General features: G+C 42.3%; 1 protein-coding gene across 10 annotated transcripts in view; it reads right to left on the minus strand.

The window, feature by feature from the left end:
* mark3 (microtubule affinity regulating kinase 3) overlaps positions 1-20,879 on the minus strand; it is a 92,364-nt gene that overhangs the window by 37,373 nt on the left and 34,112 nt on the right. For all 10 annotated transcript variants that reach the window (XM_033027087.1, XM_033027091.1, XM_033027090.1 and 7 more), the window contains exons 2-8: positions 15,905-15,953; positions 12,384-12,449; positions 10,711-10,781; positions 7,037-7,093; positions 5,523-5,759; positions 2,868-2,987; positions 1,252-1,351 (exon numbers count right to left, since the gene is read on the minus strand). In XM_033027087.1, the coding sequence (XP_032882978.1) occupies positions 1,252-1,351; positions 2,868-2,987; positions 5,523-5,759; positions 7,037-7,093; positions 10,711-10,781; positions 12,384-12,449; positions 15,905-15,932 (679 nt within the window). In that variant the 5' untranslated portion in view covers positions 15,933-15,953. The remainder of the gene's footprint in view (positions 1-1,251; positions 1,352-2,867; positions 2,988-5,522; positions 5,760-7,036; positions 7,094-10,710; positions 10,782-12,383; positions 12,450-15,904; positions 15,954-20,879) is intronic.

Below are 20,879 nucleotides of genomic sequence, written 5' to 3' on the forward strand. Positions count from 1 at the left end.
CAGAATTTCTGGCAGTTTCTGAGCTGCCAGCCCACCAGCCCTGAGTGACTGAGCTACCAGCCCACGAGCCCTGAGTGGCCACCCCACCAGGCCTGAGTGACTGAGCTGCCAGCTCACCAGGCCTGAGTGACTGAGCTTGGGGGACCAGCCCTCATTACAATTGTAATGTTAAAAAACGGAACATTGTATTAACAGAAAAAGTATTGGTGCTGACAATGAGAAAATAAAGTATGGGCAGAATGGTTCATTTTAATCTGATTGAATTAAGGATCTTAAGTGCTCTTAAGGATCTCAGTGTACTCGAAAACAAGCCAATAAAAATTAACATGTAGGTTTTGCAATCTATGATTAAAGCAAACGGCGTCCTGCTTTATTGCAAAATGATTTAATTGCATGAGTAGAGACATGTTGCTTAAGTTATATATGCCCCCAGTGAGGTTACATCTGGAATAGCATGCACGTCTGCTCTCCATACCAGTGGAACCACATAATTGTGATAGAAAAAAATGCAGCAAAGCTTAACCAGAATCATTGCTGTGATAATGGGTTTGTCATACGATGAGATACAAGTAGACTGGCCCTATGCTCTGAGAATGTAGAAAAATTACAGTCAATCGTACTAAACCATACAAAATTCAAACAGGATTTGACAAGGTAGATGTGGGGATGATGTTCCGTTTGCTGGTGTGTCTAGAACTAAAGGTCATCAGCTATTCAGTTTAGAGACTAGAAGATACGTCTTCACCCAAATGATAGTGAATCTTTGGAATTCTCTACCCAAGAGTTCCAGTCAAAGCATATCCAAAGCAGAGAACTGATTTTAGATATTAAGGGAATCAGGAGATATGGTATATGCACAGGAAAGTGATTCAGAAGTGGAAGAGCAATAAAGATCTTATTGATTAATGAAGCAGATATGTGGGGATCCTGATCCGATCTCTTACATACTAAATTGATAATGATTTCACATAGTTTTAAAGTACTTAATCAAATGAACAATTGATCTTTCATTTCATTCGAACAGTGTAGAGAGCTAAGAAAACTGATCACAATATAGTTTCTTCTATGCTGGAGGGTCAAAACAATTTGGCAATTGCTTTGTTGGATGTTTTCAATCTCAGCATGGGCCCTTTTAATAATACTGGTTTTACTATGCATGTTAACTGCCAAACTTGAAACCACAACATAGAATATTTGTTCAGCATCCCAATGAATCAATATGAAAGAGCACTATGACAGATGTACACTTACCTATTCTCTTTGAATCTGTGATATCCAACTCCGGCTCCACGTAAGGTCGAAGCTCATCATCATCATGTCCAGCATTAATCCATCGGTCTTTCATGATTTGCTGGCATGAAAAGAATACAAATGTAACAAGATGTATTACAAAACAGAAACTAACCACTAAGCACAGAAACTCAGCAGGCTAAGCACCATCCGAGGAGACTGTTTGACGTTTCAGGTACAGGAGGGGGGAGGGCTGGTAAAGGGGGGAGGGGGGTGGGGCAAAGTCTGACAAGTGATAGGTGATTATAGGTGAGGTAGCTGGATGAAGTGACAAAGGGTAGAGGTGCAAAAGAGACAAAAAAGTATCAGATAAGGAGATAAGGGGAGGAGTAAAATGTAAAGCCAGAGTGGGGGATGTTGGTTGAGAATAAAAGGGGATGAGAAGAAGGGGAGGAGAGCAGGAGAAGGGGGAGGGGGTACAATAAAAGGGAAATGTTGATTTCCCCCCCCTGTTGTCATCAGTAAACGTGGTTTCTTCCCTAATGTTGCAGATGAGTCCCTCACCCATGTCTCCCCTGTGTCCTGTGCTTCTGCTCTCGCTCCAACTCCCCACAGGCGGAACAAGGCTAAAGTTTCCCAGGCCCTTAAGTGATGAATTAAGAAAGGAAAATTCTGATATATTGAAAGGGCTTTTTCTTTTAACTTGAATCCAAATGATGTGTGTCAGTTCACCGGATCATAATGAGGATGATAGTTGTGGCTCAATATCAGTGCTAAATTTGCAATTAATTAATCAAACACAAATAAAGGTTCAGCCACAAGACCTCCCTGTTTCACATAGCTCATTTACCTATCCATGGATATGTTTTTGAATCAGTTAAGACCTATTCAAAATGTCTACCAGCCTGTGAATATTATTCGATAAAATTCTATAAAATGCATTAAAAGGCTATTTTTCACTTATGATCTATTGACCTGAATCTTTAACAGTTCGTCTCCATTCTTGAAGATTTGAATCACATCCCAAAATCCATGTGCGCGCTTTAACTGGTACAATAGCGCAGTGGTAGATACTGCCTCGCAGCGCCGGAGACCCGGGTTTGATCCTAACTACGGGTGGTGTCTGTGTAGAGTTTGTGACTGCGTGGATTTTCATTGGGTGCTCTACATTCTTTCCACATTCCAAAGACGTGCAGGTTTTTAGGTTACTTGGTTTCTGTAAATTGTCCCTCGTGTGGAGGATACAACTAATGTGTGGGTGATCGTAGGTCGGCGCAGACTCGGTGAGATGAAGGGCCTATTTCCATGCTGTACAACTTCAGTTGTTATGAAAGTGATTATTAAGTGGAAGCAACAAAAATCATAGTTATTTTGAATTGTGGTTAGTTTGGTTTTAACGCCAATTAAAGTCATATTTTCTTCGTGTTCTACACTCGTAGTCTCATCCCTTTCATCTTGCCCTCTACCGTTACAATTCTGTTTGTCAGCATAACTCCTGTTAGTCCACGGGAATGAAGGCAGCATGGTTTTTTTCCCCAAAAACAAATTATCTACCCAGCAGCAATCCCTCCCAGGTGACAATACTGAATTAATCACCAGAATTCCAGAACTAAAGGGACATATTCTGGGTTTCTTACCTCTAATGTGCCTCTTTTAGAAGGATTGAGCACTAGAAAACGTTTCAGGAGGTTTTCACAGTCTGTGGACATGTAAAATGGGATTCGATATTTTCCTCTGAGCACTCTTTCCCTTAGTTCCTTTAACAAAATAAAAATAAAGAAACATCTCAGTGAATGAAGGTTAATTATATATATATATATATAATTTTTTTAAAGCCCCTATCAAAACCTCCATGTAATGATCACTGCTGAAGTTTGTAATTTTTCCACTCTACACTCTGGGGCACGGAGTTTAACACGGCAAGATATAGGAACCAAATTCTACAGCTGTCTGGGCTATGGCTCTATCTTCTACTTTAAAGCCGGCAATTTGAGTAAAAGCTAGCAACTCTGAGCTACATTCCAGACCTCTGAGAGAAGGCCGAGCTTCTTTACTTCTGCATGGCTGATCATCTGCACATGACTGAACTTGGGCTAGGAGACCATCTATCTGAAACAAATAATGCTGAAGAAAGTCATTAACCTGAACAGTGACTGCTTCTCTCCGTACAGACCTCCCTCCGCCTGTTCAGTTGAACATCCTTGGCAGTTGCTTGGTTTTTAATTCAGATTATACAGGTGCACAACCTTTTATCCGAAGATCCAAATAACGAAAACCTCCGAATAGCGGACATTTTTTCGGTCCTTGAAGAAAGGTCCTTGAAAACGTTCACCGAGGGCGGCCCGCAGAGGTGACAGCGGAACCTCCGGTCGGTCCTCGAAGAAAGGGGAACTAAATCCCCATTCATAAAAGAGAAGGTGAGGGTATATTGCGCGGGAGGGTTATTAATTGACAATATGCTGCTGCCTGCCCGCCGAGTTAAAAAGTTCCCACGATAGACTCACGATACACAGTGTATCGTGAGTCTTGCGTGGGAACTTTTTAACTCAGCGGGCAGGCAGCAGCAGATTGTCGCTCCCTTCAGTTTCACCCCACCTACACCCCTCTGCTTCCCGGCCATGTGTGTGACCCCTTCCCTCCCCTCTCCAGCTCCCCGCTCATTGCACCGGCGCAGGGGGCTTTGCACTGTCTTCACGTCGGCGATGACAGCAGGTCAGTGCCAGTCACCGGAGACGTCAGGACCAACGGGACACCGACCCCCAGGCCCACTGCAAGCACGGAGATCCCAGAGACCCACAGCCAGCAGCAGCCCAGCCCCGTTCCAACTCCAGAGGAAAACTGCAAACTGGCCGGAGGCGTCAGGACCACCAGAAGCCGTTCACCGAGCTGCGCCCCCTCATCGGGACACCGACCCCCAGGCCCACTGCAAGCACGGAGATCCCAGAGACCCACAGCCAACAGCAGCCCAGCCCAGCCCCGCTCCAACTACAGAGGAACCTGGGTTGCGGATGACGGGGCGCAGCTCGGGGCGTCGTAGTGGCCCATCGGGGAGCGGGTTCCTGTTGGTCCTGACGTCTCCGGCCACCTGCCATCCTCCGGGAACTGTACCGCCCTTGCAGGAGAGTGGGGTTGTTTGCAGTTGCAGAGGGAGGGGGCAAGGGCGGTACAGTTCCCAGTCTCAGCTCCAGTCCAGGGGGGTGGCCGGAGACGTCAGGACCAACGGGACACCGACCCCCAGGCCCACTGCAAGCACGGAGATCCCAGAGACCCACAGCCAGCAGCAACTCCAGCCCAGCCCCGCTCCAACTCCAGAGGAACACGTAGGGGCAGAAGCTGATGGTGTGCAAGGTACGTCTTGTTCTTGGGGTGGCAGATGAGAGGGCGCAGCTCGGGCTGTGGGCAAACTGCCACTTGTCGCCATAGTGGCCCATCGGGGAGCGGATTCCTCTGGAGTTGGAGGGGGAGGGGGGTATTGTGCTGTTTGATCGCCCCCTGCTATCCCAGGGACAGGGAGCCACAGCGGCTTTTTAGACTGGTGGGCAATCACTTCCAAAGTTCTGCCCACACAGTCAGTACACCTCTCCTACACTGCATTTCATACAAACATTTATTCTGCAAGAAAAAACGACATTGAAGTCTCAAACTCGCGACCGAGTAACTGCCGGGATCAAGGCGCAAACTCGCGACCTTGCGGATATGAGCCGAGCACTCTACCACTGAGCCAGCCATTAAAATCTACGCTAAAAATTTTCCATTCCGAAGGCCGACCAATTCTGAATTACGAAAAGTGTCTGGTCCCAAGGCTTTCGGATAAAAGGTTGTGCACCTGTAGAACTATAGATGAATCACTTAAAGCACAGTCACACTTAAATACACAAAGCATGTGCTTCGATATCAATTGAGTTTGATGATAATACCTGGTCCAATAACCCAGTCATAATAAATAAAGAGTAAATTTAAACTTTATTTCACAAACAAAAACATATCTTCACAGGACAGGGTCATCACTGGGAAGACTAGCAGTTAATGCCCTTCCCTCATTATTCATGAACCAAGGAGCATGCTGGCCATTTCATTTGATGTAAAAAATGAATGAATTTGGTCCTTTTCCCCCCCCAGTCATTGTATTAGATGTAATATTAGAATAAGAGGCCAGATAATTAAGTAGAAACTTCTGCTAGAACAGAGAAGGTATTGTTTAATGAAAATCTGTGGAACTCAAAAGTTGACAAAACGAAGAAACTACTTATTTCATAAAAATACAGCTTTTAAACATTAAATGTGCAAGTTACCTTCAGGTTCTGTCCATCAAATGGCAACGAACCACTGACTAATGTATAAAGTATAACACCTAAACTCCAAACATCTACTTCAGGCCCATCGTATTTCTTCCCTTGGAAGAGTTCTGGAGCAGCATATGGAGGACTTCCACAGAAAGTGTCCAGTTTATTGCCAATTGTAAATTCATTGCTGAAGCCAAAATCTGCTATTTTAATATTCATATCAGCATCCAATAGTAGATTTTCAGCCTACAAAAAAAATAAAGCAAATTATCAAATAACCGAAAGCATATGTAAATATTCTTTTCTATGTCAATGTCATCAAATTTATTCAGTTGTTCAATCAAAAGTAAACTAGTGAAGCTTCGTTTCAGTGCACCAAAATCTAAACATCATTTTAAAGCAACAAAATTCATCTTTCATCACCCACATTAGAGGGAAGTCTATGCTGCAGCAAGGAAAATATATTTCCTAATATCATTTCAAAGATAGAACTGATGTACAGATTAAACATTTCTAGGGAATGTCACAAGCAGCAATCGTTTTGGTTCAATTGAGTATGGGTTTAAATATACTGGTTGAATGAGTTACCCACAGACCTCTCCTTATGAAAGTTGTCAACGATAGCAAGAAATGTGGGATTTTAGAAAGATTCAATCTTTTCAATACAGTGTACCCTGATGTTACAGTAATTAGGTTCACAGAACTTCGCCCTGACGGAATTCACAAATCACTACCTTAGAGTTTGAGATATGGAATAAAATGTATTAAATTTTATTAATTTGGAAAGAAATAAACACAATATGTATATAGAACTGAACTAGTTTATCAGTGACAATGATAACAGGCTACTGGTTCACAGCAGGAAGAAATTAAGGAATTTCCTTTGGAAAATGACACGGCAATTTATTCTATTGTTCAATGGTATTTTATCAAACAATGTCACATCTAATTAAAACAATTCTTTCTCTTCTGTCGATAACACAATAAGAACTCCCTTGCCTGCAGGTAACATACCCGAGGGGCATTACTGTTGAGAGGAAAAGCTTCCCATGCAAACACATTTTCTCGAGAAAGTGATAAGTATTGAGTTACGAGGAGAAGTTGGAGATGCTAGTTCAGTTTTCCCTGGAGTGGTGAAGCTTAAGAGTGGACATGATTGAGGTATGTAAGATTATGAGGGTTATAGTTAGGGTAGACTAGAGGAATATTTCCACTTATCACATGAGAACAAAATTAGAGACAAGAATTTTGGATTTATAAGGGATCAGAGGGGAACTTTTTTCACCTTGAGAAAGATGATTACCTGAAATGTTCTGCTGGAGACAGTGGTGGAAGCATAGTTGATAACAGTATTTAAGAGGTATCCATTTTATTTAAAGCTACAGATTCATTATTAATCTAAGTACAAGTGTGAGAGAAAAAAGTCAACTGAATGGTTTATTCATTAAAATACAGAACCTAAGAACATTATTTTGCCCAGTATTTGACAATCACTTGTGTGCAAATGCACTGGTTATACCTACCTTAAGATCTCTGTGTACAATTTGCTTTTGATGACAGTACTGCACTGCTGATACTATCTGTTACAAATGAGAACAAGAAACATTAGCAATCTATTTCCAACAGCATTTTAAAAATCTGCTCCAATTACTGCTGTTGTCAATTATTCTTTACATATCTAATCAAACTGATAGTAGACAAAAGTGCTGGAGAAACTCAGCGGGTGCAGCAGCATCTATGGAGCGAAGGAAATCGGCAATTTCGGGCCAAAACCCTTCTTCAGACTGATATATTGATTAGGCATACCCAGAAGTCCAGAGGAGGAATATATATTCACCTTAAGAATATCTTAAACTATTTTAACATGTATTTCTTTTAGATAAAGAACTGAAGCCATTAGATGACAGAAACAGCCAAGTTAATGCAGAGGCAGATTTTCCAGAAATAAAACATGTAAAACTCCAAAGGGGTTATTGCTGACCAACATCTAGAAAGACAACATTATACATTTAAATGCATTTTCATATCTTCAGTGGGATAAAGAAAGGCTGTAGAAAACAGGATGTACATAATAATCTAAATATAGTTCTGCATCCACTAAATTTGGCAGAATTAAAGTTTCAAGTAGATATTTAGAGAAACAAAGTAAAACACACAAATTAAATTGTTAACCAGGCAAATAACTTTATTCAAAGGTTCAAAGGTCAGTTTAATGTCACATGTACCAATTAAGGTACAGTGAAACTCGAATTACCATGCAGCCATACAAAAAAAAAGCAAGAAGACACACAACTACATAAAAGTTAACGTAAACATCCACCACAGCAGATTCTACACATTCCTCACTGTGATGGAAGGCAATAAAGTCCAATCTTCTTCCTCTTTATTCCCCCGCAGTCGGGACAGTCGAACCATCTGCAGTCAGAGCGATCAAAGCTCCCGCAACCGGTGGTTAAAGCCCCCGCGTCGGGGTGGTTGAAGCCCTCGCGTCGGGGCGGTTGAAGCCCTCGCGTTGGGGCGGTCGAAGCTCCCGCTTCGGGGCGGTCGAAGCCCTCGCGTCGGGGCGGTCGAAACCTCCGCGTCGGGGCGGTCGAAGCTCCCGCGTCGGGGCAGTCAAAGCTCCTGCGGCTTGGAGCTCCCAAAGTCGGTCTCTAACCAGGGACCGATGTTAAAGTCCGCAGGCTCCAGTGGTTGGATCTCTGAGGTCATCCCGACAGGGATCGCAAGCTCCACGATGGTAAGTCCTGTAGGCTCTCGCGGTTGGAGCTCCCAAAGTCAGTCTCCAGCAGAGGCCGCCAGCTCTTCGATGTTAGGACGCAGTGCAACGGAGATACGATAGAGAAAAATAATCGCATATCTGTCGAGGTAAGAGATTAAAAGTTTCCCCCACCCCCCAAATAAAACATGCTAAAGAATACTAAGACATACATTTAATACATACTAAAAAAAACAACAAAGAAGGAAGGGACAGAGACTGTTGGTGAGGCAACTATTGCTGGCATCACTCGATGGTTACAAGGATGTTGAGGATGTTACGAGGATAAGATAGGAATAGGAATACTTTATTGTCACATATGACTAAGCACAGTGAGATTCTTTGCTTGCATACACAATGTATACAAATAGCAGCCACCTACGGCGCTGACAAAGTTACAAAGCACAACAGCTCCCCCTTTTGTCATCTCCCCCCCTCTCCCCACACCAGGTCCCCATTGATGTATTACGTAGAAGTGTACTGCATCGGTGTGCTAATCGTAAATCCCAACATCAATTTAATAATTGGGGCAACGTAAGAGAGCAAACACAGGGCGAAACCAGACTCTGTGTTGCATATGTTGAGTATTTCAAAGTTGAAAAACAGTGATTTATTTCAGCATTTTTATTTCATCAGTGAAATACTGGCTTTTTCACTCGAGAGAAAAAATTCCCAACCAGCTGCACAATTTATTGGGTGCACTTGCGTTCATAGAGACCATGATGGCAAAACCATTTATTATTTTTAATTACACAGGATATGCAGAATAATTAAACCTCAGTTTTATGTATGCCAACAGTGGCAGAAACAATGCTTTAAGTAATATTTAGAGAAATAAGGTAAAATCCACTGAACATGACTAAATGCAGATGGAATACAAGAACATAGACGATCCAAGCCTTGAACAACAGAAGAGGCCGTGAAAAATTGAAACAAAGAAGTGAAAATGCTTGGAAAAATAATTGAGTTGAGCTGCATTTACGTAGAGGACGCGTTGATATTCCAAAGTTTCAATGCTTGCATCCAAATGTATTGTTGGCCCATGTGTGGAACATCAAATTATCTGACCTCTCCTGACTGCCTGATTGAATATTTCTAGGATTTTCTGTTTTTTCTCAAAACTAAAAGCAAAATTGTTGCTCACTAAGATGCTATACAGCATCAAAATGATTGCTTTCTCAGAAGTTATATGATGAAGGCACAAGAGACTGCAGATGCTGTAATATGCATTAAAACAAATAGCCTGAGGAACTCAGCAGACCAGACAGCTTCTGTGCAGGGAAATTATTCCAGCCTCTGTACTCCTGTACCTCCATTTTACTGCTCTATTACAAAATCTCTTCACAGTATGCCCTTGTTTAATAAGTTTTCCTCCTCTCTTCCCAGTTTACATAAAGAATCTCTACCCGAAACATTGACTGTCTGTTTCCCTCCACAGATGCTGCCTGACTCGGTTTCTCTTTTTCATCATGTAATAAAATCTATAAATAGCTCAGCGATTAATTGTTCAGTTTCCTTATGATCAACAGTTCATTCCATGCTTTAGATTGTTATCATTGAGAATACCTTTTGTAAGATAGGAAATTACCTTTCATGCCACAATTCTTAAGAATGAAATAAATAGAAATTGATTTTGATGCACTAGAGGATAGTTTCTTTCTAGAACAATCCAGTTCTTCGGTCTTGAGTAAGCAGAGCTAAGCTGATGCCCTAGATACTGAAGTCAACTGATGCCCTAGATATTAAAGTCAACATTCACGACTAGATTGGTCTCATTCATACACCTCTCACGTTTATGTCCTTTTGACCGGAACTCGAAAGAGGGAGCACATTACGCCAATTTTGGCCTCCCTTCACTGGCTCCCAGTGCACTTTCGAGTTCATTTCAAAATTATTTTATTTGTTTTTAAATCGTTGAATGGGCTCGCCCCGCCTTACCTCTCTGAGCTGCTCCACCTATATGCTCCTGCCCGGTGCCTCGGGTCAGCTGATCAGCTGCTCCTTGAGGTACCAAGGTCTAAGCAGAAGCTCAGAGGGGATAGAGCCTTTTCTGTTGCTGCTCCGGCACTCTGGAACACCTTGCCGCTGCACATCAGACAGGCCCCCTCACTGTCCATCTTCAAATCCTCCCTAAAAACACATTTTTATTCTTTGGCTTTCGACACTGGCTGAGGCATTGCTCCTGTTTTTAGTGCTTTTAATGTCTTTTAATTTTTAGTGTGTTTTTTATAGTCCTTCGTTTTACGGTTTTTAATGGTTTTTAATTGTTTGTAATAGCTTTTTGTTCATGAGTTCTCATGTACAGCACTTTGTGGCAACTGCAGTTGTTTAAAGTGCTTTATAAATAAAGTTATTATTATTATTATTATTAATACTCTTCAATTCTCTTTTAAGACTTTAGATAATTTTGTACAGCAACAACTAAAAAATATAGGCGTATACCTGTCTAAATTTAGCTCTAGCCTCCTTTTCCTTCATTCTTCCATGAGCTACCAAGTAGTCAAATACCTCTCCTGTGAAAGAAAATGATTAAAAATCCAATAAAAGTCCTTACAATATCTATATTTACGATAATCAAAATATGTAATAAACCACTGCAGCAGCATTAAACATTTCTTGTTTGTCAGATAAAGATTTGGTATATGTTTTAACCCTTGTGATTGTACATCTGGGAACTTTGCACAGGCAACACTCTTATTTTAATTTCAGCACAATATTAAAGCTAAAATTATCTGTTACATTAATCTTAATCAGACATGACTTTATTAATGGGATATATTTTCACAATTTACAACCTCAAAAGACAGGGCATCAGTCATGAGAATCTTAAGTTCCAGTGCAAGTTAAACTGTATTCCAGAAAGTGCTGGAATAACTCAGCAGGTCAAGCAGCATCTCCGCAAAACATGGATAGGTGATGTTTTGGGCCGAAACCTTTCTTTATGCTGATTGTGGTGGGGGAAGGGGGGGAGAAAGCTGGAAGAGAGGAGGGACAAAACAAAGCCTGGCAAGAAATAGGTCGATACAGTTGGGGGGGGGGGGGGGGGTTGAGGGTTGGTAGGTAGATGGTTGGACAAAGACTAGAGATGAAAAGACAGAAGGTGCGGGACAAAAAGTTGCAAATTATGAAGCTGGAGAAAAGAATGTAGTTGGAGGGAAGGGGGAGAAATAGGTGCAGGTGGGGCACAAGGGAAAGAGGAGGGGTAATAAGAAAAAAAAGGGGAGAGGGTTTGGTAATTACCTAAAATTGGAGAATTCAGTGTTCATACCATTAGGTTGTGGGCTACTCAAGCGGAATATGAGGTGCTGTTCCTCCAGTTGGCGTGTGGCCTAATTCTGGCTCAGATGGTATCCTAACTTATTCGTATTTTGCTATGGCTTGAATATCACTGCTAAAATCCTGGAATGCCAAATCTTAAATTATCTTAATTGGGGGGACTTTCTTTTGGAATCATACAGCATAGAAACAGGCCCTTTGTGCCAATTTGTCCATGCTGATCAAGATGCCCCATGTAAGCTGATACCATTTGACTGCATGTGATCCATATACCTCTAAACATTTCCTATCTACGTACCTGTCTAAATCTCTTTAAAATGTTGTTATTGTACCTGCCTGAACTACCTCCTCTGGCAGCTAATTCCATAAACCCACCCCACTCTGAACGACAAGGTTGGCCATCAGATTTCTATCCAATCTTTCCCCTCTCATCTTAAATCTATGCCCTCTTGTTCTAGATTCCCCTACCCTGGGTAAAAGACTGCATTGAGGATCATTCCCTCATTTCCTCTTCCAGCATGTAAAAAGTCCATTCCAAGTAGCAAATTAAAATTAAGTTAACAATGATTGTATGATAGGAAAATAATTAAATTGCCTTTTAGATATTTAGAAAAAACAATTGTCATGTGCATCCCCATATAAGACAATTACATTATTCAATTCAGTGTTACTTGTAGAGTGTTACACAAAATTGCGAACAGAATATTCAGCAATGTATGAACCCCATTTTAAATTTCAAAATAATAATGTATTGTATAGAAAACTATATACTTCCTTGTTTAATCTAGAAAATACATTCCCAGAGAAAGATTGGATAGCTTTTCAGTAGAATTTCTTACCTCCACTCGCATATTCCATCACTAAATAGAGAGTCTTTTCAGTTTCAATAACTTCAAATAATTTCACTGAAAGCAAAAATTAAACAAAGATAAGCATAAATCTCAAATTAACACATCTGAATGATATTTAAAATAAAACTGTCAATATCAAATAACAAATGAACAAGCAATAAATATAATTTGTTCTAAAAGGAGAATTATATATCCAGAATAATAAATCTAAAAGAATTATAAATTCAGATACTACTCATTAATTTTGTTATTAACTAAGACAAATGATTTCCTCTCTTTACATGTTTTTCATGTTGAATTAGTTGGAAATTCCAATATAGCCGTGTTAATTCTATCCTCAATGGAGATTCTTTGCAAATGAGAAGTGAAGGAACAAGGTTAGTTCTCCCATGGAGCCAAATTTGTGTACACAGATCAAACCTGGGAACTTTCTTGTGTGTTCCATGGCTAAATTAGTTGTATTGTTCTGGAGGTCTTTGTTTCATATTTCATTTTTTTGATTGTTAAATAGACATCAAGCCATTTAGATAATATTTAATTGCAGTTATATTTTTACTACTCTTTTGCACTTTCACTGTTGTTTCTCAAAAGGCAAAATGTTTCTGGTTTCTTGAATTCTTTCTTCGTTCATTTGCTTGGCTGATCTCCAAATATTATCACGTATTTGTTCTCTCTACCATCAAGGTAGTACAATAAAAAAGGGAGAATACTTTGAAGTATTATTAATTAGATAGAGCTCTAGGGGCTAGTGGAATCAAGGGATACGGGGAGAAGGCAGGCACGGGTTATTGATTGGGGACGATCAGCCATGATCACAATGAAGGGCCTAATGGCCTCCTCCTGCACCTATTTTCTATGCTTCTATAATTTTTTATTTCATTTAGATGCTGATGAACAAATCAAATTATAGGTCAATACAGAATTTGAATGAAATACGACTCATTTGGTAGTTAACCGTTCAATATTTCAACAATAACTCTAATTTAAACATTGGCCTGAAAACAATAAAACATAATATTTTAAATTACAACAATCAGAGAAAAACTGGGACATTTTGTAAATGCCATGAACAACATTTTGCCGCAAGATTGCTTATTATTTAAAATATCAAAAATTATTGGAAGTATTCTCATGCCATGTGACATTTGGTTCCAATACTCATAAAGGGCAAGTTATCTAAAGAGAAAAATCAATGAGATGTAAACATGCCTTGTGCCAGGAATTTTCAATCAATCCCTGCTGGCACAATGCATGGTCCACACATGCCTAAAAACATCGGAAATAGTTCCAGTTCCGAAGCAGAAAGCCATAACCTGTCTCAACGACTACAGGCCGGTTGCATTAAACCAAAAATCATGAAGTGCCTAGAGAGATTGGTCCTTAAGCACATCAAGACCGCTCTCCCATCAACCCTGGATCCACATCAATATGTGTACAGAGCAAACAGATCAACAGATGACGCCATTGCCACTGCCCTCCGTACTATACTGCTCCACCTAGAACAAAGAGGAGCAGTGCAGCACGACTGCTATTTGTTGATTACAGCTCTGCATTCAACACAATCATACCCAGTAGACTGGTCTCCAAGCTGTCCGACCTAGGCTTCGAACACAACACCTGCCTTTGGATTAAAGACTTCCTAACGGACCGGCCACATTCAGTCAGGATGGGACCCCACCACTCTCCCACTCAGCAAAGGAGCTCCACAAGGCTGTGTGCTGAGCCCCCTCCTCTATTCTCTCTATACCTATGACTGCATACCGACCCACAGCACGAACACCATCATTATATTTGCAGACGACATGACAGTGGCGGGGCTAATCACTGAGGCGATGAGTCAGCTTTCAGGGAGGAGGTACAGAGGTTAATAGGCTGGTGCTCAGAAAACAACTTAGCACTTAATACCAAGAAAACAAAACTGCTCATCATCGACTTCAGGAAGAAGCAGGGTGACCATCCCGCACTGCACATAAACAGAGAAAGAGTGGACAGAGTCTCCAGTTTCAGGTTCATGGGCACCCACATCTCAGCAGATCTCAGGTGGTCAACTAACACAAACTCCCTGGTAAAGAAGGCACTCAGGAAAGTCAACTTGACACAACAGCTGCTAGTGTAATTGTACCGTTGCTCCATAGAGAGTGTCCTGACACATGACATCCTGGTGTGGTATGCCAAGTTCTGCGGCTGACAAGGCGGCTCTGCAGAGAGTCATCAACACAGCCCAGAAGATCACCAACACACATCTGCTTGCCCTGGAAGAGATCGATAGCTCTCGTTGCCTGTGAAAAGCATCACGCATCCTAAAGGACTCATCTCATCCCCCACATCACTTGTTTGCCCTTCTGCCCTCAGGACATCATTACAGGTCCATCAAATCACACACCACAAGATTAACAAACAGTTTCTACCCCAAGTCCATCACCACTCTGAACTCTGCACTGAATACACCCCCCTCCCCCCCCATTACAAATATTTTGTACTGCTATAACACTATACTGTGAAATATTGCACTATACTGTGAAATATTGCACGTTTTTTCTTGCCGTTTTTCTTGTAGCTATTTATGTGATACGTTGGAGCTTCGTTCGGGCAGTGCGCCTGAAATTTTGTTGTATGCATTTACAATGACAATAAAGTGTATTATTATTATTATTATTATTATTTTATATTTCCAATGTTCAGTGGCCAGATAGCTAGTGTAACTCAGTGGGAGTGATCTTCAGTGGTATTCAATGCAGGGTAAGGGCCTCTGAATTGTAAAGGAGTTGCTGTTTAAAGATGCAGGGTGGGGGGGTGGAGGCAGGGCTAATATTCTAGAAATTACTAAAATAATGATACAAGCTTTAGTGGCTGGATGCCTATCAAAGAATCCTAATGCACATAAGGAGGAAAGGACATTGGTGGACTAGCGTTAGGACATGACAATGGCAGGTCAGAGTTAAGGCAAGATATCACAAAAATCTTCTCCAAAATTTTTTGACAAGAAAAATTTGTTCTTTGCTAAATTAATTCAGATACATGCAGCACAGAAACCGGCTCTTCAGATCAATTCATCCATTCCAACTAAGCTGCCCATCTAATCCAGTCCCATTATCTCACAGTTGACCCATATCCCTCAATCTTTCCTATCCATATACCTGTCCAAAATTCCCCAAAATGTTGTTATTGTACCTGCCTCTATCACTCCAGCCGGTAAGGTCGTTCCATATGTGTGCACCACCCTTTGTGTGAAGAAGTTGCCTCAGGTTTCAATCGTCAAAAAGCTATGCCTACTAGTTCTTGATTCCCCAACCCTGTTAATGATATACACATCTTTCAGATCACCCCTCAGTCTTCAATTTCAACATTCAGTTCCCGGACTGATGAAGGCCAGAGAGCTAAAAGCCTTCTTCACCATCCTATCTACCTGCAATGCCAAAGAAAGAAGTCCTCTTCCCTATAAACCCGTCCCTCAAGGCTTGGAAACATCCTCATAAATTTCTCAAAATTATGTAAAGAAAATCACTTACCTATATTTGAATGGTTCAAACATTTCATTATTCTTACTTCCCTGAAAAGCTGAAAGAAAGAAAGATGTTATTTTAGAAGAGATTTTTACACTAAGGAAGGATGTTGATTTTATAACTGTACTATGGTATAAAGGATCATTCTTCAGCTTTAAGGCTACAGAGGAGCCAACTCAACTTGTTCAGTTGGCTCTTCCAAGGACCAAATCCCTCTTTCCCCAACCCTAATAATAATAATGACAAATGTAGCTTGATATTTTGAGTGTGGAACCCCAATCTGAAGAAGGGTCTCAACCCGAAACGTCACCCTTTCCTCTATCCAGAGATGCTGCTGGGCCCGCCGACTTACTCCTGCATTTTGTGTCTACCCACAGTGACAAGATAAATGCTGCAGTTTGGGATAAATCTCCCACAAATCATGGCAGCACTATACAAATGTTATAGATACCATCCAATTAAAAAAAGAGTTTTGAATCACAATGCAATCATAATATACAAATGTTCCATATTGTGCATTTTTCAAGTCATGGGTGTATTATTTAGTACTCAGTAGCGCTAGATCGACCAATACAAAGTGCTTTGAAAGATCGGTCATGGCCGACTTTATCAGAATTCTGGACAATCTAGAGCTCCTGCAATTCACATGCCTTCCTTGCACTACAATCACCTTGACACTATGAACCAAAGATCATAGAGCGGAGCAAGATGGTCCACTCCTGCAAAGTCCAATGGACCAACGTGTAGTATGCAACGGGGCGGAACATCCGCCATTTTAGGAAACCCGACCCGACTTCCGTTATGCCTCTCGCCGTGTAATCATTGTTGCGGGGGAATAGTATGTGTGTGTGTGAGATATACCTCATCTACCAAATTCATAATCTTGTTAATTTTCTTTTCAAATGTTTTCCTCCCTGCTTAATCTATCTGTTTCTGCCCATTTCCCTACCATCCTTCCTCTCCACCCCCCTCTTTTTCTGCAGTTTCCCTTGTATTGCTCGTTTTCTCTTTATCTTATTTCTCATGATGTACATTAGCTATAAAGGCAATTATATTTATATACAGGTGCACATTTATCCGAAAGCCTTGGGACCAGACACTTGTCGGATTTCTGAATTTTTCGGATTTCCGAATGGAAGATTTTTAGTGTAGATTAGGTAGGTAGCGCGGGCGGCTTGAAAAGTCTGGAGCGGCTGCCTCCTCCCCGGAGAATCATTGCATAAATGTTAGTCAGTTAGTTTGGAGGGATTTTATGTGGTGGGGGGGATGAAGGGGGAAACTTTAATTCTTAGTCCCCTACCTGGTCGGAGAGGCGGGGAGCGGGCAATGCCTTACCGGGTCGCCGTGCAATAAGCTCCGGAGCGCTGTGGCCGCCGACTCCCAACAGCGCGGAGCTGGGGGCTGCGGGCGTCCGGCCGCGGGCGGCGCCGGTTGGAGCTCCGACCACGGCAACTCTACCCCTGGCTGCGCGGCGCTCCAAATCCAGCGCGGCTCGCAGCCGGACGCCCGCAGCCCCAGCGCCGCGATGTTGGGAGTCGGCGGCGTCGCAGCGCTGGGATACCAGCGGGGAGCGGGCAATGCCTTACCGGGTCGCCGTGCGGTAAGCTCCGGAGCGCTGTGGCCGCCGACACACAACATGTCGGCGGCCACAGCGGTGCTGGGGCTGCGGGCGTCCGGCCACGGGCCGCGCTGGATTTGGAGCGCCGCGCAGCCAGGGGTAGAGTTGCCGGGGTCGGAGCTCCAACCGGCGCCACCCGCGGCCGGACGCCCGCAGCCCCAGCTGGGAGTCGGCGGCCACAGCGCTCCGGAGCTTACTGCACGGCGACCCGGTAAGGCATTGACCGCTCCCCGCCTCTCCGACCAGGTAGGGGACTAAGAATTAAAGTTTCCCCCTTCACCCCCCCCCCCCTTCACATAAAAGCCCTCCAAACTAACTGACTAACATTTAAGCAATGATTTACAGATGTTTAAGTGTGTTCCCGGTCTCCGGGTAGGAGGCAGCCGCTATAGTAGTACAGACCTGGGTTGACCGTGGGTCGTTTCGGGTCAAGTTTGGCGCCAAACGCGAGCTTTGGTGTGCAGACGACATCCTGGGGAAAAATGGCCGGTTTTCGGAGTTTTTCGGTTTCCGGAACTCCGGATAAAAGGTTGTGCACCTGTACTAGACCAAGTGCAGACCTGTTGGGTCTGGTCCCCGAACGTGCTTCAGACCCAGAGTACGGGGGTGGGAGGGTGGAGTGGGCGGGCGGGCGTGATGGCGAGTGAGCCTGCGGTCCAGGCGTACGCCGTCAAGATGCTGCGTACGCCGTCAAGACGCTGCGTACGCCTGTCGATACACTGCGTACGCCCTCAATGCGCCTGCAGGCCGAGGAGAGCCGGGCGGCAGCAGCGAAAATCTCCAGCGAAAGCACGGCAAAAAGCACAGGGGAAGAGCCGATCTTTGGCTTGAGCCAGCGTGAGAGAGCCGGGCGGCAGGAGCCGTTATGGTGGTTGGCCAGCAGGAGGCGACAAAATGAGTGAGTGTGGGGGGGGGGGGATTTTATTAAAAATGTGTAGATTAAAACGACGAAATTTAATGAGGATTGGATCTGCGAATGTAAAAGTGAAATATCTAGCCAAATGGAAAAAAGTTCTGCGTGTGGTTTTGGCTGACCAACGAATCGAAGGCCAAAAATCTGATCTGAAGATCTAATCTGACACAAACAAATTAAGACACACAGAGATTTCTAAAAGTATATAGATATCTTTCTAGGTGTGTGTGTGTGTGTGCGCGTGCGTGCGTGTGTGCGTGTGTGTGTTGCGCGTGTGAATATAAATGGGCCATAGAATTGAGATGTAAACCAACCGAACTAACACTAAACAATTTGTGTATTACTATTTGACAATGTCTTTGTTAGCTGCAGATTCAAGATTGGACCAAATATACCTAATAATAATGGAAATGAATTAGAGTATTATTTAATATTTAGTTATTTTCTTGGGATGTAAAATTTGAAATGGCTTTAATATCCCACTGGCACTGATCAATAAATGGAAAATGAACACGCCTCATGTGCTGTGTTTGAATTGATTTTTGTATTAAACTTGCACTGTAATTCATCTAATCCCATTGTTCACAACTGCTTGCATGCACCCTTCAAAGGAAAATGTGAAAGCCTCTTCAAGAAACGACAATGCCAAGGGGAGTGTGTGCAGGATTTTCTGGAGCTCCTTCGTAAATGACAGTATTTTGTATGCTCAAAGTAAAATAAGGAAGACTAGGCAGGAATATCAAAATGATCACCTGCAGCTGAGAAAAAAATATGATTTGTGTGGTATTTAGTAAAATAGCAATATGAAGATTCCAGTTGCTCTACTTTTGTAGTGTTCCTTAATATTTTTTTATGCCTATGGAATTGTTTTGTGTAAGATTAACAAGAGATGTATAACTTAAACCTGATTTTATTCAACGGCCATAAAACTTATTAGATTATGTAGGAAAGAACTACAGATGCAGGTTTAAATCAAATGTAGACACAAAATGCTGGAGTAGGACTGAAGAAAGGTCTCGACCCAAAACGTCACTCATTCTTCAGAGATGCTGCCTGTCCAGATGAGTTACTCCTAACTTATTGGATTGATCAATTCTAAATTGCAACCATATACAAGTGTTGAATGAGAATTTGGTATAGTTAAACTTAACCATCTTCACAGCTCCAATTTCAGAACATTGCCATTTGGTATGTCGTTTAGCATTTAGTCAAGGTGCCATAAATTTGACAACTGATGTGAAAGGGTGAGGGATTAGCTGTTTTAGCCATTGTATTTCTCCTCCTTTCAATAAATTCAGATGGTTGTGTTTATGTTTCTCTGGCAAAATGGGGACTTGGATGAAATATCCTGGGAGTTTCATCAAAGAATAGGTTTGTTTAAAACAAAAAAAAGTGCACTGGGGAATTTTGCAGACCATATATACAGACATACACACACACACACAATATATATATAAAGATACAGTGGCTTGCAAAAGTTTTCATACCCCTTGAACTTTTCCACATTTTGTCACGTTACAACCACAAACGTAAATGTATTTTATTGGGATTTTATGTGATAGACCAACACAAAGTGGTGCATAATTGTGAAGTGGAAGGAAAGTGATACATGGTTTTCAAATTTTTTTACAAATAAAAAACTGAAAAGTGTGGCGTGCAAAAGTATTCAGCCCCCCTGAGTCAATACTTTGTAGAACCACCTTTCGCTGCAATTACAGCTGCAAGTCTTTTGGGGTATGTCTCTACCAGCTTTGCACATCTAGAGACTGAAACTTTTGCCCATTCTTCATTGCAAAATAGCTCAAGCTCAGTCAGATTGGATGGAGAGCGTCTGTGAACAACAATTTTCAAGTCTTGCCAGAGATTCTCAATTGGATTTAGGTCTGGACTTTGACTGGGCCATTCTAACACATGAATATGCTTTGATCTAAACCATTCCATTGTAGTTCTGGCTGTATGTTTAGGGTCGTTGTCCTGCTGGAAGGTGAACCTCCGCCCCAGTCTCAAGTCTTTTGCAGACTCTAACAGGTTTTCTTCCAAGATTGCCCTGTATTTGGCTCCATCCATCTTTCCATCAACTCTGACCAGCTTCCCTGTCCCTGCTGAAGAAAAGCATCCCCACAGCATGATGCTGCCACCACCATGTTTCACAGTGGGGATGGTGTGTTCAGGGTGATGTGCAGTGTTAGTTTTCCGCCACACATAGCGTTTTGCATTTAGGCCAAAAACTTCAATTTTGGTCTCATCTGACCAGAGCACCTTCCTCCACATGTTTGCTGTGTCCCCCACATGGCTTGTGACAAACTGCAAACGGGACTTCTTATGGCTTTTTTTCAACAATGGTTTTCTTCTTGCCACTCTTCCATAAAGGCCCGATTTGTGGAGTGCACGACTAATAGTTGTCCTGTGGACAGATTCTCCCACCTGAGCTGTGGATGTCTGCAGCTCTT

The sequence above is a fragment of the Amblyraja radiata genome, chromosome 9 (genome assembly GCF_010909765.2).
Source record: "Amblyraja radiata isolate CabotCenter1 chromosome 9, sAmbRad1.1.pri, whole genome shotgun sequence".
Taxonomy (NCBI): domain Eukaryota; kingdom Metazoa; phylum Chordata; class Chondrichthyes; order Rajiformes; family Rajidae; genus Amblyraja; species Amblyraja radiata.